This window comes from Haliotis asinina, chromosome 1 (genome assembly GCF_037392515.1).
Source record: "Haliotis asinina isolate JCU_RB_2024 chromosome 1, JCU_Hal_asi_v2, whole genome shotgun sequence".
Taxonomy (NCBI): Eukaryota; Metazoa; Mollusca; class Gastropoda; order Lepetellida; family Haliotidae; genus Haliotis; species Haliotis asinina.
The window spans coordinates 41245796-41261541 of NC_090280.1; the positions used below are offsets into that span (position 1 = coordinate 41245796).

Consider the following 15746-nt stretch of genomic DNA (forward strand, 5'->3'; position numbering starts at 1 on the left):
GGTTCATTTGGCAGAGTAAAATGCGAATTTACATTTTATTTATTTTTATTTTGTCTAAAGTGAAAATTATGGCAGACTACTACTACTACTACTACTACTACGTCTACGTCTACGTCTACGTCTACGTATACTACGTCTACTACTACTACGTCTACGTCTACGTCTACGTCTACGTCTACTACGTCTACTACTACTACTACTACTACCACCACCACCACTACTACTACTACTACGTCTACTACCACCACCACCACCACCACTACTACTACTACTACTACTACTACCACCACCACCACTACTACTACTACTACTACTATCAGTAGTGATCATATGTCTAGCTGAACAGAGTAGTGAGGGTAAGGAAGAGAAATTCCAGTAGTGGCAATGGACAGCATTTTCGGGAATATCATGTGCCTGTTACGTGTGAGAAAGGGACCAACTTGTTAGACGAGTTGAGGTACTATTTTTCACGTTTTCCACTTTCCCACTGACTTCATGTCCGTCACACATTTTCACCTTGCATACATCATCTGAGCATGCGGGGCTGAAATATCCCGAGACATGTATGTAGCTGGCGTGAAGGACTGCTTGTGCAATAAAATAATGTCTTGTATAAACGTTTCGATATATTTACACAAGCGTCTGTCCTCTATTATTAACTTCAGGTGTGTGACATTGCAATATTGAAATGTTAGTAAAGGATGCATTGATAACAGTATCACATTATGTATAACAAGTCCTGTTGTACGTATCCTTTTACAGATCAATGTTTACCGCGTTACAGAAAATATGTTACAAGTGTCACGGAGATATGTTCACAGTTGTATGTTTACAGTGTTACAGACACACGTTTACAGTGTTACAGATACACGTTTACAGTGTTACAGACACACGTTTACAGTGTTACAGATACACGTTTACAGTGTTACAGACACACGTTTACAGTGTTACAGACAAATTGAAATGTTAACAGTGTTATAGAGATATGTATACAGTGTTACAGGCAAGTGTTTACTGTGTTACAAAAAAGTTAACAGTGTCACAGACATTCAGAGACGTGTTTACAGAATTCTGTAACTTCCAAATCTGTGCAGTTACAGAGATATCATTACAGTGTTACAGACAAGTGTTGAATGTGTTTCAGATATACTTTTCTTGTGTTAAATTCATATGTTCCAAGTGCGCCAGATACATCTTCGTTCACGTTACAGATATAGGCATCAAGTGTTAGACATATACGTCTTTCACATTCGAACAAACATACAGTCTGTTCGGTATTCAGATCCACAAAACCATATTGTCCATATTCACGCATGGAAGAGTAAGGTCCTTGATGCGAGCAACCTTTTTTGCAAAAAGTCGTCTTTGAAGTCTGGGACTCCCCGGACTTATAAAGTAAAACACATGCATGTCATGGAGTCAAATCTCAAACGTTTCATGACAGGTTACATGACCTAAGTTTTCCCGTACAGACTGACGGATGATAATGCTTACCATATGTGACTTTAACCATGATTATTGGGGGAATGACAAAAGAGGCTAGATATTTTATATTAATCTGTTCCTTTTTATACGCCATTTCTCTTAATGTCTGACTGGTCCGCCCTTTCTGTATAGACATCGCCGCGTTCAAATTAATGTTCATTCTTGCTGCGTTACAAGTCTTCAACAATATTAATCACAATGTCTCACAACACTCTCCAGAGAAACATTAAAATGTCCCGTGAAACCCTCATAACTCGTGACATCATAAGAGGCAAGACATCGTCTTTCTCCTCTCAGAAAAGTACGCAGGACTTTCGAAAATGTTCCCATCGTTTTCGACGTCGGTATTGTGTGCTGGCACGGTAGCTGTATTCTTAGGTGGACTGGGTTTGACGCTGGGCACGGACCTCCACAGTGGTGCAGGTAAGTATACTTATAATTATTGGTTCATTGGCTCACCTGAACGCTCACCTTAACGTCAAGTTACGCAATCCTGTCATGGTTTTTGAGTCCATCCAGCGCCTAGTAGATGATTCGATATCTATTCAAATCTACTAGACGAATAAGTGTCACATTTACTCGACATGTACTGTGTGGTGTTTCCCCAAGAAAGCTCATTGCTTTCAGAAACGTTTTAGTATAGTGGTTACATTTTCAAAGCATACTTTGCAAAGGAACAACATTTTTTGTAAATGGAAATATTTCGTGACGATACGCATCAGAATTAGGATGCCTGTGTTTGAATGCCTGATGGTTAAAATGTCAGTATTTACAAACGACAGCTTGAATATGGCACCGATCAAAAATTCCATATGAGGACAATTGTAAATATGGTCATATATCAACACATTCAAACAGTCTGCTCTAGATTCCGTTTACCATGGCGTTTTTCCCACTGACTGCTTGTCTGGAACATTAAATCGACAAAACTCTTGTCACATTCTTACGTTTTCTCTACGACAAGCAGATTCGTAACAATTCCGACTGTTTCTATGTGTAACATCGCACCCAGCAATACTTCAGTTGTGTGAAGTGGAATGTCGAATATGGGCCATACAGTCCAGTGACTGCATGAGATGACAGGACATGTACATTTGAATAACTCTCAAACAGTGATTATGCCATATGTTCCCTAATCTGTGAGCGTATATTCCTCCACCGTGGCGCCCTTCAAAAAGATATTGAAAGGTAACCATTTGTCCACCTGAACAATATCGGTAGCTTATACAGTCTGTTTATAACAAGAAATTGTCCCCATGAATTCCTAAATATATCAATTTAGAAAAGTCTAGTTAATGTATATTACGGTCCAAGATGTTCATGTAAAACCTATACCCAAACATCTTTTTATATATTAGAAATTCTTGTGCATCACAGACTAAGGGTGCTCAAGAAACTATCATTAAAATTCTGTGCATCACAGACTAAGGGTGCTCAAGAAACTATCATTAAAATATTGACAGAGTTCACTGTTGTTACGAGGGAGTGCAGAGAACGGGACAGCGAGGTGTTCTAGATTCACTTGCACAAGTAGGGACAAAGTTTTGGATTCATTAACCTGTGCTGTGCTGACTCCGTCCTTCCTCACACAGCGAGGATCAACTGCTGCAGGAAAATATTGCTGTGGATATTTCCCGAAATCAGAACTGTTTTGGTAAAGATTTTAGTGAAGTGATTTTTGTCTCAGAATGTTGCTAAACTCTAGGACACAAATTCTTTTAAGAATGAAGATTTTATGGATATCAACTTCTTTATGTGAGAACACAACGTTTCGGAGTTAATGCTTACTCCTTCATCAGGTGATTGAGAATGGGGTACAGGGCTATATTTATATGTACAGGTAAAACAATAACAAAGTAACAAGTGGAATGACTTAACGAAAGCTGGAAGCCAGTATAAACAAGCGCTGATTGGAACCCGACAGTTATGATAACAATGATAGAAGCCAATGGTAATACATTACAAATGATGGGATATGTTTACATAACACAGGTAGGGGGTAAGGACGATGTACATGATAGGGGAAAAGGATTGAAGCCAATGGTGGGTGATGTTTACATAACACTTGATTGGTGATTAAGGGTGATGTACATGACTGCATGAGAGTTGATGGGCATGTTTACATGGGGGTGATGATGTGCAGACACAAGTAGATAAGGATGTACACGGGTAGATTGGCTATACATGAATTACATAGATAGAATGTACACAGATAGATGAGATTAATTTATCAATAAGTGTTGAGCTCTGACAAACGGAAACCTGTAAATGGTCGAAATCTTAAACCGAGGCTCTGCTTCTAGAAACGTTTCGGAATCTGATACGGAGTTGATATTATATCATTCTCATTTTGAGTTACAAAACTACACTGAATAAGCGCAAAAAAACATGTGACATTTGTAGCCAGTGAGCAAAATGCATTGTACATCATTTTACGACCTCATCAAGTAGGGGCAGTCTGTGATTTCTTAGTTAAGGCATGCTGCCTAAACCTCGACATAAATATAGAAATACGGTGTTGTTTAAGTTTACAATTAAAATTCATTTGTAAATACCATTTTCTTATGAAACAAGGAAGCGGAAATTAGTGTAACCAGGGTAGTTTGTGGTGTCTATTTTCACTTTCACACGCGAAAATTCGGATCGGCTGAAAAGTAGGTCATGATCTGAATAGCTTAATGAGACCCATGCTTCGCTATGATCTGTCACAGACTATGAAATCAATCATTTCTTGAAATGAATAAAAAGTCAACAAAAGTAAATATAATTCAGTCATTTCATGGAATTTCACTTAATAACTTAATCTTCAAATGTGGATCACAATTTCAACATCACTTATTGACACTAAGAGTTACAGCTATTGTTGAAGCGACAGCTACACTTCACCATGCCTTTGAAGCATTTACATCTGTTTGTTTGACACTTGCTATGTCCAGAACAGCCACAACTCACAAACCCATGTACACCATATACAGATGAAATGAAATTTCTTGAAATGACTGAAGTTTCGTGAGTGATGTTACACAATATGACGCGAAACGGGTAACCCTTATTTCTTTGAATAAAAACCCCTGAATATAGTGTCGCTCTTACTATGTGCAGTCTTAATGATTGTTCCAGGACAAACGACAACTCATACAAATGATTTGTGTGTTTTGATCTTTGTCACTTCTAGTGACCATGGTTCGGTCAACACCTTGGGATGCCAGAAACAGACTTTGGCAAATCCTCGGTTAGAAAGACCAGAGTATTCTGTTTTGTCATTACAGCCATGGTGCATAGCTCTGTGAAACAATCGACTCTATTGTCTTTCCCTTGACATTCTGCACTGAGCTATGTTAGAATGGTTGGATATTCTTTTTGTAATATCCCAACCCTTATGTCCACGATGAAGTTATTTTCAGAATTATAATTTTTGTAGACACAATTAGAAAAATCAGATCTCTTGCGTGTCTCCAGCATATATCAATCTACCAAAAACATATTTAAATGGTTTAGTGCGTTATGTCTTTGAACAGTTGAGGTAATGATCATTCACCTAAAAAGGGCAGCTATTAATCTATGTATTAGCACTATCATGCATTTGGATACGTAGGCTAAGCATTGTTTTAAATGTTCCAGTTGGCCACAGCAAAGATGTTGTTTTCAAAAACTTTGGTACACAGTGACTTGAGCGGCAATTTCTTACAGGTCCCGGGCTTGGATTTGTGCTTCTTATGTTGGGTGTTGTCTTGATAGACGTCATAAGGTTAGACCCAAGTCGTCGTCACACATGGACATCGCTTCTGAAGCAGTATATATGGATAAAGAAATGTTACATCAGAGCATACTTGACACCCAGCTACCTTCCTGTCCTCAGAGATGCAATAAATCAACAAAGAAATGTTCTTCGAAGCATTCTTAAGAGGGGTTCTAGAACCGCTTATGGACACGACAGCGCCCTTGATTCTGTTACAAGTTTGGAGGAATTTCGGTCCCAGCAGCGTCTGACATCCTATGAGAACTATGACAAATACATCCAGCGTATCATACAGGGAGAGTCTGATGTGATGTTTCCAGGACAACCTGACTTTTTTACTTTGACGTCAGGTACTTCTTCTGGGAAAAGTAAACTTTATCCCAGGCAAATGGTGCATGATTTCGAGAGGTTAATGCATCACTCTGTCCACACAAGGAGAGAGCTGTTTAATATACCCAACGTTGGCAAGATGAAGTTTTGGCTAGACGTTAGGACAGCGCCAACTCTCAAGCTAACTCAGAGTCGTGTCAGACAAGGCCCTGCTAGTGGAGCTGGGGCCTTCCGCTGTCCGTTTAGACCATCACCTGACGTTGCCTATGAAATAAGACAAGAACAGGCATCGTTGTATATCCATGCATTGTTCGGTCTGATGTGTAAGGACGTCACCTTGCTAAGCTGTCTCACAGCACCTATAGCACTGAACTTCTTCAGGGTCATCGAGACACGATGGGAAGCCATGTGTGGCGACATAGAACGTGGAAATATCTGCAAGTGTCCTGGTCTGCAGGACGATCTGAGGCTCAAGCTTCAGAAACATCTGACTGCTGATGCAGAGAGAGCTAGTGAACTGAGATGTATCTTCAAGGAAGGCTTCCACAATATCGGACCACGAATCTGGCCTTGTTTGTCAGTGTTACACACTGCAGCATCTGGAGCCTACATTCCAGCGGTGAGAAACTAGGGCATACCTTGAAAATATTCAATGCTGCAACCACATATATGTAACTTTTTATTACCCCTACAATATCTGTACTATATCTGAAGTCCTGCTGTCTCATGTCTCCCTGTTTCGCTGGAGTATTGCAAAAAGCAGCGGATAGCATGCTTGCACACTTTCTAGATTGAAGTAGTAATTCTGGAGTGATTAAAAACACTTGAAATCTCAATAGAACAACCATTTAAACATCATTTAATCTCTCATATGTGACAACATCCTAACTTTCAGGTGAATATTCTGAGGCGAAAGTACATAGTGGACATCCCTATAACCTCCAGCACACACGTGACGTCCGAAGGAGTTTATGGTTTAAACAAAGACATTATAGACCAGACAAAGACGGAGTACACCATCCTCCCTGATAATATGTTTTACGAATTCATCCATGAAGCAGATGTTGATCAAGATAATCCAGAAACGCTGCTGGCCCACGAGGTAGATCCATTTCTTTAGTTCATTAGAAACACTGTGATATTGTTGTACTAATAGCTCGCAGGTCATCGTGTGCACGAATCTGTAACAAAGTAACTCTGTCCGTTCCAGCTGTCACTGTACTGATGTTACTGTAATACAATCTTAGAGCTGAGATATTCTACATGTAGTTGACCGATGACATGTAGTTGGAGAGTAGATCGTAGGAGACCCGTATTTAACCTTAGTTAAGCGTAGCTAGACGTGCTTAAGCGGAGTTCAGTGTAGATCACCACAGATATGACTATACTTTGAACTTCAGTTAACCCATGAAATGGCCGTGGTTAGACCAACTAATGTTCAACATGTTCAAAATATCTCTACGGTTATCTCGAATGCAAAGACAGTAGTTTGAACGTGGTGAAAGCTAGTTTTCCCTAGGAGGCCGTAACTGACCCCACTGCACCGATGGGTTGATCGCATTACATTGTGGCAACATGGCACTACGATCAAACTACCGTGTATTACGTTCAGCTGTACGGTCCAAGGCCTAGATTTTCGAAGCTCTCTAAGCGCTAAGATAGTCGTAGGTTAATGTTAATGTATGACACTTACGACTAAGAGAGATTCGCAAATCTAGGCCCAGTAGAACAACGTTCATGCCAGAGAGATATGACTACGCCTTTAATGAAAAGGCGTTACTGTAAGAGGTGACAGAAATATTGCAATAAAATCCACTGTACATCCATAAGTAAGGTTAACTAGGCCATTCGGAGCCGTGATTGCAAAACATTGAACTCTCTTACTGTGGACATTGTAACACAATAGGCAGTGTACCAGAGGTTGACCGGTGGCTGACCATCTCATTGAAAGGAATACACATCCGAGAAGGTCACATGGACAGTCCTAACAACTGGGATAATATGGAAGGCTGTTAAGAGTCAAATTTAACTTTGAGAGGGTCGGAAATGACACTATTACTGAGGTAACACCTCAACTATGTCATCCCACCCCCAAATGAACATAATAGGCACGAAGTATATGCTTGGCAGTAATCGCCAAGTAGTGCAAATTGGCCAAGAACTCCCCATATAAACTTCGTCCACATCGAAGTCAGCAGAGACGCACAGGAGGGCGCTGAACACCGACCAGAGCAAGACCAACCAAGCAGTCCAGGAAAAGACCAGACCCAGAAGTTCAGCAGCTTAACCTGTGGGAGCCAAACACCCTGACACTGGTCGAGCCTGGTCAACGCCCAAACTCAGCCCCGGTCTCTCTCACTGATGGTCACTGCCACGCCCCTTGACAAATTGTTAGTAACATAAGGAATTAAAGAAACTTTACCTTGAAACCTTTTTGAGTTCGTTGACTGTGCCACAATATGCCAAACAGGTACCAATCAATGTTGTGACAAATCAGTGCAATAAGCAAGTATCTCAGATCTTTGGAAGATGGACGTGCTTAACTCATGCGTTTTGTGGAACTATTGAGCCTTCACTGGTGATCATTCAGCCTTCACGCGTGTCGGTGTAGTCAAGGATAGAGTCACTGACGTGTAACTGTTGTCAGTGAAGTCAAGGATAGAGTCACTGACGTGTAACTGTTGTCGGTGTAGTCAAGGATAGAGTCACTGACGTGTAACTGTTGTCGGTGTAGTCAAGGATAGAGTCACTGACGTGTCCCTGTTGTCAGTGAAGTCAAGGATAGAGTCACTGACGTGTAACTGTTGTCGGTGTAGTCAAGGATAGAGTCACTGACGTGTCACTGTTGTCAGTGAAGTCAAGGATAGAGTCACTGACGTGTAACTGTTGTCAGTGAAGTCAAGGGAAGAGTAGTTAAACCAATGTAACAGTCTCTCTCGGCTCGGGTCACAGTTGTCTGGCGGACTCTGTAGAAGGCACATGTACCTTAGGAACCTTGTAGTTACATATCCCATAATTCTTCCTTCTTGTTATATTCTCTCGGCTCGGGTCACAGCTGTCTGTCGGACTCTGTAGAAGGCACATGACGTATTCATGACGAATGTACCTTAGGAACCTTGTAGTTACATATTCCATAATTCTTCCTTCTTGTTATATTCTCTCGGCTCGGGTCACAGCTGTCTGTCGGACTCTGTAGAAGGCACATGTACCTTAGGAACCTTGTAGTTACATATTCCATAATTCTTCCTTCTTGTTATATTCTCTCGGCTCGGGTCACAGCTGTCTGTCGGACTCTGTAGAAGGCACATGACGTATTCATGACGAATGTACTTTAGGAACCTTGTAGGTACATACTCGTAATCCATAATTCTTCCTTCTTGTTATATCCTCTTGAGTTGGGTTAGAATCAGTGTGATACTATAGCTGTGGCGTTATTTGATCACCGTCATATGGCAGGGCCACACATAACTCTTCCCTAGCAATGATGTTAATACTCACAACTGTTTCTCTCAGGTGGTCATTGGGCAGAGTTATGAGATGGTCATCACCAACTGGTCAGGTCTGTACAGATATCGGTCAGGAGATATCATCCGTATCACCAGCTTCACTGGTCTGGCTCCAAACTATGTCCTACAACAACGGTGAGTTCGGTGGACGATGATGTTGTTCAACTCTGTTATGTCTTCACATATAAGACAATCAATATATGTTGCAGTGAAACTGTGAAACAGTTCTAAGTGGAACTGATAAGATTGATACATTTTTGCACGATCGTGAATCACGAATACCAGCAGTTGATTGTCAGGGTTGCATATGTCGCGGCCACAAATTTCCAAAAAAATTTATTGCTGGGATTCGAACGCCAGAACTTCTGATCTGAAGTCGGGCACCTTATCCACGTGACCAAAGAGGTTAACCTCCATCAGCAAGCTGTGGGATGACTCTATGCCCTGCTACACAGGTTTCACTAGTCAGGCCTTAAGTGAAGGATAAAACACGGCTTCGATGTTGCGCAGCACATGTAAACCCGCTGGGGAAGCAGAATTTTGCCGACTCCAAGGGTACCGTCCTGAATGTAAAACACAAATATGTATGTATATATAAAGCAAATGTTTCTGTATAACGTGTACTGAGCAGAACAACATTGATGGAACAGCCACCAAATGATGGAATAACCGGTCAACTGTGATGCGACTTGCAGCCAACGCCTTGCCTTGCACGCGAAATACACGTGCTCTCCATGCGCTAGCCATGTCCTGCACGTGCGATGCCCCCAGTTACTTTCGTCGGGGGAACACAAAGTTCATACTTACAAACAATCTCTTCATAGCTTTCTTTCGTAGCCTAGTGAATAAAAACCGCCAAGCTCGAGAGGGTTGCGGGTTCGAATCCAGGTATCACCAGTATAGATATTGGAAGTTTTCAACAATGTGATATTTCACGATCAGTGATAGCAAGACAAAGCTGTGTCAGTCATAAATAATGATCATTTCAAAACCTAACATCAGGTTAAATAGCGACGATTTCAAAACCTTTGTTATGAACTATGGATGTTGTGGAACTTGGTTATGTCTTCAGATTAAAGTCATCAGCTGTTTGTTGCCGTAAACTGTTGGCAACAATGGTGGAGAGCGGAATCTCCCGAAACAGACAGTTGCGTACAAAGTGGAATTGCTCAGAGTTCTACTTTTTGCTCGTTAACAAGTCACGAACAGTGGTACCTGGCAGATGATGTTCCCGATGTTATGTTGATGTTAAATGTATAAACAGCAGCTGCTACACTTTTAAAACTCCGAGGTATCAGATTTTCACAGTTGCTTTCACTTGTGACCTCACTCCTGCATCCTGCAGGACGGGTGACGGGTACGAGAAGTACCCAGAGTTCCTGTTCACTGAGGCTGTTGTGAAAGCGTCCAGAGCGTGGACGTCAGGGACGTTGTCCAACTACATGGCTGTCGGCAACTTCATTGTTGAGGAACTGACAGGTAAGTGGAAACATAATGTAATTAGGGTAGACACGTTTGTTATAGCTAGTGAATTCTGTCTAATATACACTGGAGGTAGGTGGCAGGATAGGCATTCTTAAGGACATGTCAAAATGTAATAGTGAAGAAACATGTAACTGTCACAAATGTGTGTTCAAATAGACCTTTTCAAATTGCATTTTCTCTAACGTCTCCACCCGTGCGTATTCTTGGTGATGTGTTTTGGAGTAAGGCGTGTGTCCGGTTATGAAGTATGTGTCTCAGTGAGCCGTGTGTCCGGTTATGAAGTGTGTGTCTCAGTGAGCCGTGTGTCTGGTTGTGAAGTGTGTGTCTCAGTGATTCGAGTTTCCGGTTGGAAAGTGTGTCTCACTGAGGCGTGTGTGTCCGGTTGTAAGGTGTCTGTCTCAGTGAGGTGTTTGTCTGGTTGTGATGTGTGTGTTTCAGTGAGGCGTTTGCCTGGTTGTGAAGTGTGTGTCTCAGTGAGGCGTGTGTCTAGTTGTGAAATGTGTGTTTCAGTGAGGAGTGTATCCGGTTGTGAAGCGTGTGTCTCAGTGAGGCGCGTGTCTGATTGTGAAGTGTGTGTCTCAGTGTGGCGTCAGTCTGGTTGTGAAGTGTGTGTCTCAGTGAGGTGTGTGTCTGGTTATGAAGTGTGTCTCAGTAAAGCGTGTGTCTGATTGTGAAGTGTGTGTCTCAATGAGGCGTGTGTCCGGTTGTGAAGTGTGTGTCTCTGTGAGGCGTCTGTCTGATTCTGAAGTGTGTGTCTCAGTGAGACATGTGTCTGGTTGTGAAGTGTGTGTCCCAGTAAAGCGTGTGTGTGGTTGTGAAGTGTGTGTCTCAGTGATTCGTATGTCTGGTTGTAAAGTGTGTGTCTCAGTAAGGCGTGTGTCGGGTTGTGAAGTGTGTGTCTCAGTGTGGCGTCGGTCGGTCGGTCATGAGACGTATTTATTTGTTAGATGGGTTTTGGTCGTAAGGCATGTTTTGCTGTGAGATGAAAGAGATGGTCGTGAAGCGTGTTTATTTTTGAGATGGATGTTGGTTGCAATTTGTGAGGCGTGTTTATTTGTAAGATAAATGTTTGATCGTGAGGAGTGTTTATTTTTTTAAGATGAATGTTGGTCGTGAGGCATGTTTATTTGTAAGATGAATGTTTGGTCATGAGGCGTGTTTATTTGTGAGATGGATGCTTGGTCTTGAGGCGTGTTTATTTGTGAGATGGATGCTTGGTCTTGAGGCGTGTTTATTTGTGAGACGGTTTTTGGTCGTAAATGACGTTTAGTAGTGAGGCAGGTGTTTGAGGCCTGTCGATTATGCACGTTCCTGTTTGTTCCTGTTTCTATTGTTCAGCAGTGAGTGAGACGCATGTTTGGATATGGATATGGTGTTTGGTACCGATGTGGATGTTTGTGTTTGTTGGCGAGGTTGGTGTTTGGTACCGATGTGGATGTTTGTGTTTGTTGGCGAGGTTGGTGTTTGGTACCGATGTGGATGTTTGTGTTTGTTGGCGAGGTTGGTGTTTGGTACCGCTGTGGATGTTTGTGTTTGTTGGCGAGGTTGGTGTTTGGTACCGATGTGGATGTTTGTGTTTGTTGGCGAGGTTAGTGTTTGGTACCGCTGTGGATGTTTGTGTTTGTTGGCGAGGTTGGTGTTTGGTACCGATGTGGATGTTTGTGTTTGTTGGCGAGGTTGGTGTTTGGTACCGCTGTGGATGTTTGTGTTTGTTGGCGAGGTTGGTGTTTGGTACCGATGTGGATGTTTGTGTTTGTTGGCGAGGTTGGTGTTTGGTACCGCTGTGGATGTTTGTGTTTGTTGGCGAGGTTGGTGTTTGGTACCGATGTGGATGTTTGTGTTTGTTGGCGAGGTTGGTGTTTGGTACCGCTGTGGATGTTTGTGTTTGTTGGCGAGGTTGGTGTTTGGTACCGATGTGGATGTTTGTGTTTGTTGGCGAGGTTGGTGTTTGGTACCGATGTGGATGTTTGTGTTTGTTGGCGAGGTTGGTGTTTGGTACCGATGTGGATGTTTGTGTTTGTTGGCGAGGTTGGTGTTTGGTACCGATGTGGATGTTTGTGTTTGTTGGCGAGGTTGGTGTTTGGTACCGATGTGGATGTTTGTGTTTGTTGGCGAGGTTGGTGTTTGGTACCGATGTGGATGTTTGTGTTTGTTGGCGAGGTTGGTGTTTGGTACCGATGTGGATGTTTGTGTTTGTTGGCGAGGTTGGTGTTTGGTACCGATGTGGATGTTTGTGTTTGTTGGCGAGGTTGGTGTTTGGTACCGCTGTGGATGTTTGTGTTTGTTGGCGAGGTTGGTGTTTGGTACCGATGTGGATGTTTGTGTTTGTTGGCGAGGTTGGTGTTTGGTACCGATGTGGATGTTTGTGTTTGTTGGCGAGGTTGGTGTTTGATAGTGATGTATGTGTATAGGTGGATGTTCAACAGCAATGTATGGGAGAGAGGAGAGACAACTTCAGAGTCAAGATCTATGAAAGCTTCCTTAACAGCACAATGTTTGAGGTAATTGATATACGTGTTACTTACAGGTGACATATCGACGACAGCGCACGTGTATGTCTTCATAGAACTGCTTGGTGATGGAGCTTTGACAGATCGGGAAAAACATATGGTATTTAGATAAAGTTTCATTTGCACTCACTGAAATACGTCATTAGTTTGTTTCAGATTTTAAATATTTCAAGATTAATATTAATATTACCCATGACTCGGAATAAATATATTACAGAGAAACAGTATGAGATGTAAATGATGTGAATGTATTATGTTAACCTTGCGCATCACATGATCCTGAATAATATCTCATGCACAAATAACTACGTCATGATCTCATAAGATGACAAAGAACTCAAGGTGTGGATGTGGGTGTGTGGGGGGGTGGGTGTGTGTGTGGGGGTGTGGGTGTGGGTGTGGGTGTGGGTGTGGGTGTGGGTGTGGGTGTGGGTGTGGGTGTGGGTGTGGGTGTGGGTGTTCAAAGCGATTTTAGCGCTAAAGTGACCGTAACTCACATACCATAACATAGGCTTAAGGTGGCCTTAAAGCTAAAGTTGTTTTGTACAACGGGTCAAAGCAACTTATAACAAGTTTGTTTGTTTTTTGTTTTTTGGTAAGACCGAAAAGACAGCATGCAACATGCATCCAGTTTCCACGGTTAGGCTTAAAGAGTTGTTGAGAAAGTAGCACAGATTTAACAGGACAATGGGGCTTTTTGCCCCAGTGTGCTTATTGTCTGTCCACCTTTAACCAGCACTACATGATGTATGCTGTCACTCGTACAAGCTGTTGTTTTTATTTGTCAACACACCAAGAACCTGTAGTTATAATCCTACTGCTCATGTCTGTTTTCACAACCTGTGTCAGGACAACTATAACATATGCCTGCTTGGCTGCAACGTGTATGTACACACCTACAACCCATCATCGCTACAATCTGCATATTGTGTCCAGACACTTGCGATCCGTGGAAATGTGGTCATGGACTGTCTTCTGACTGTCAGTAATTCTACCTTGTCAGTCTTTCAAACACTTCTTTCACTGTTGATCTAAACTATGACACATCTGGATTACACCGTCTATCTCCCTGACATACACGTCACTGTAGGTTTAACTTAGCCATCACCCTGACAGTTATGTTCCAGTTGATCTCATGATTGTCAACCCTCACGTCAGTTACTGTCTGTTGAAGACCTCGATGAATAGTGACATCATGATTGTTTCCAGATCGACGAAAGTCTTCAAGAAACCCAGGATAGGTACAAACGGTTCCGTTCCAGCGGGAACTATGGCCCTGCCACAGTCGTTCAAGTAAGACCTGGTACGTTGGATGAAGTGAAGAAGATCTACATGAAGCTAAACCCTGATCTTTACACAGAACAGTTCAAGTACCCAAAGTTTATCAAGCACAAAGACGTCGTAGCTTGTCTGCTGTCCCGCAGAGTGAAGTCTACCAGCTGAAACTATAAGGTGTCGACATTAATTCAGCAGCCTGAACTAAATTCTGATTTGAAACTGAGTGGTTACTATAAAGCCTCACAACCCTGTAACGGTCAACTGATAAGGTGGTCAGTTGTCTTTTTATTTGTTTGCTAGATGCACATTTTGATCCAGACTTGGGCAGAACTATACAGGTGTGAACACTGGAGAAATGGCCTTACAGTGTTGTCTGAAAATGAATATTACTTTTGCTCAAGATTATCAGTTTGCTAATAGAACATTCATAGAGCTTTTTGCTAAATAACTTTATATGAAAAAAAAATATATCGAATACACTGGGGCATTTTGACTACCACCTGGGGATAGTTCACGAAACCTGGGTCAATATGACCAAAACAACGGGGCATTTTGACCAATTTTGCAGGCGCGATTTGACTGGCACCAAAAAAAACCCTGGCCGATAGCGAGTAGTACTTAGTTTTCCTAGATGGATTCCAGAATATTGAAAAGTCCGCATCTAGGTATAGACTACTCCAGAGTCTACACATGAATAGTTCTGCCAAAGTTTGGATCAAAATGTACTTGACTGGCACCAGGTTTTTTTCTTAGCCGGGGATCTCGGCAGTACCGATGTCTGTTAATAAGAGCTGGAGGCGGTAAGAATGCCCGTTTGTTCAAATGCATCTCACTACTTCTGTACAAGAGTTGTGAATCGCATTTTTTGTGCATTTATTTTAATTAGATAAACGACTTATCTATACTTATGTACCTTATGATAACTGCCCTTTCACTTTTGTTCAGAGAATAAACTACTTTTCTGCATGTGATCTGTACATTTTAACTACTTATTATTATACACTAACCCGCTCAAAGCGCACAGTTAAGAGAAAAGAAAAACACAAAAGAATTTGTTTGAGTACAAAAAAACAAACAACATGCAATGTGTCAGAGCAATATAATCGTTCCTTGCATATTAAAAACCTGTTACAAGATACTGCCCTAGTGCTGTATCAAAGAGTGTGGGTAGCAATATGTACAGAATGGCGTAGATGATTCAATGATTGATTGAAAAACCTGTTTTCTTGAATTTCAGATTTGGGTTTCAAATCGATTATATCGAAAAACATGAATTTGGTTTTGAACAGCAGAAGATTGGTCTCAGTGACATTGCAGCCACAAATGCATGATATAAGCCGTAATTATATGACACAATAGCAACGATGCAATACAGGAAAATTTTGTTTTGTTGACTTAAAAATAAAATAAAAA

General features: G+C 41.7%; 1 protein-coding gene across 2 annotated transcripts; it reads left to right on the plus strand.

Moving 5' to 3' along the window:
- The first annotated feature begins 1734 nt into the window (after positions 1–1734).
- Positions 1735–15304, plus strand: LOC137291478 (uncharacterized). Of its 2 annotated transcripts, XM_067822835.1 has the most exons (7): positions 1735–1908; positions 5176–6173; positions 6450–6656; positions 9068–9195; positions 10406–10539; positions 13073–13155; positions 14265–15304. In XM_067822835.1, the coding sequence occupies exons 1-7, from the start codon at positions 1806–1808 to the stop codon at positions 14496–14498; spliced, it is 1887 nt and encodes a 628-aa protein (XP_067678936.1). In that variant the 5' UTR covers positions 1735–1805; the 3' UTR covers positions 14499–15304. The 2 variants fall into 2 exon arrangements, with proteins under 2 accessions (XP_067678936.1, XP_067678945.1); XM_067822844.1 differs by lacking the exons at positions 13073–13155; positions 14265–15304 and having other exon boundaries at positions 1785–1908; positions 10133–10499.
- Positions 15305–15746: the final 442 nt, after the last annotated feature.

Excerpts from the sequence above, each read along its gene's own strand:
- LOC137291478 (XM_067822835.1), top strand. The coding sequence starts at position 1,806 with ATGTTCCCATCGTTTTCGACGTCGGTATTGTGTGCTGGCACGGTAGCT. Across the intron at positions 9,196-10,405 it reads AACTATGTCCTACAACAACG|GACGGGTGACGGGTACGAGA; the intron begins GTGAGTTCGGTG and ends TGCATCCTGCAG. Across the intron at positions 10,540-13,072 it reads CATTGTTGAGGAACTGACAG|GTGACATATCGACGACAGCG; the intron begins GTAAGTGGAAAC and ends TGTTACTTACAG.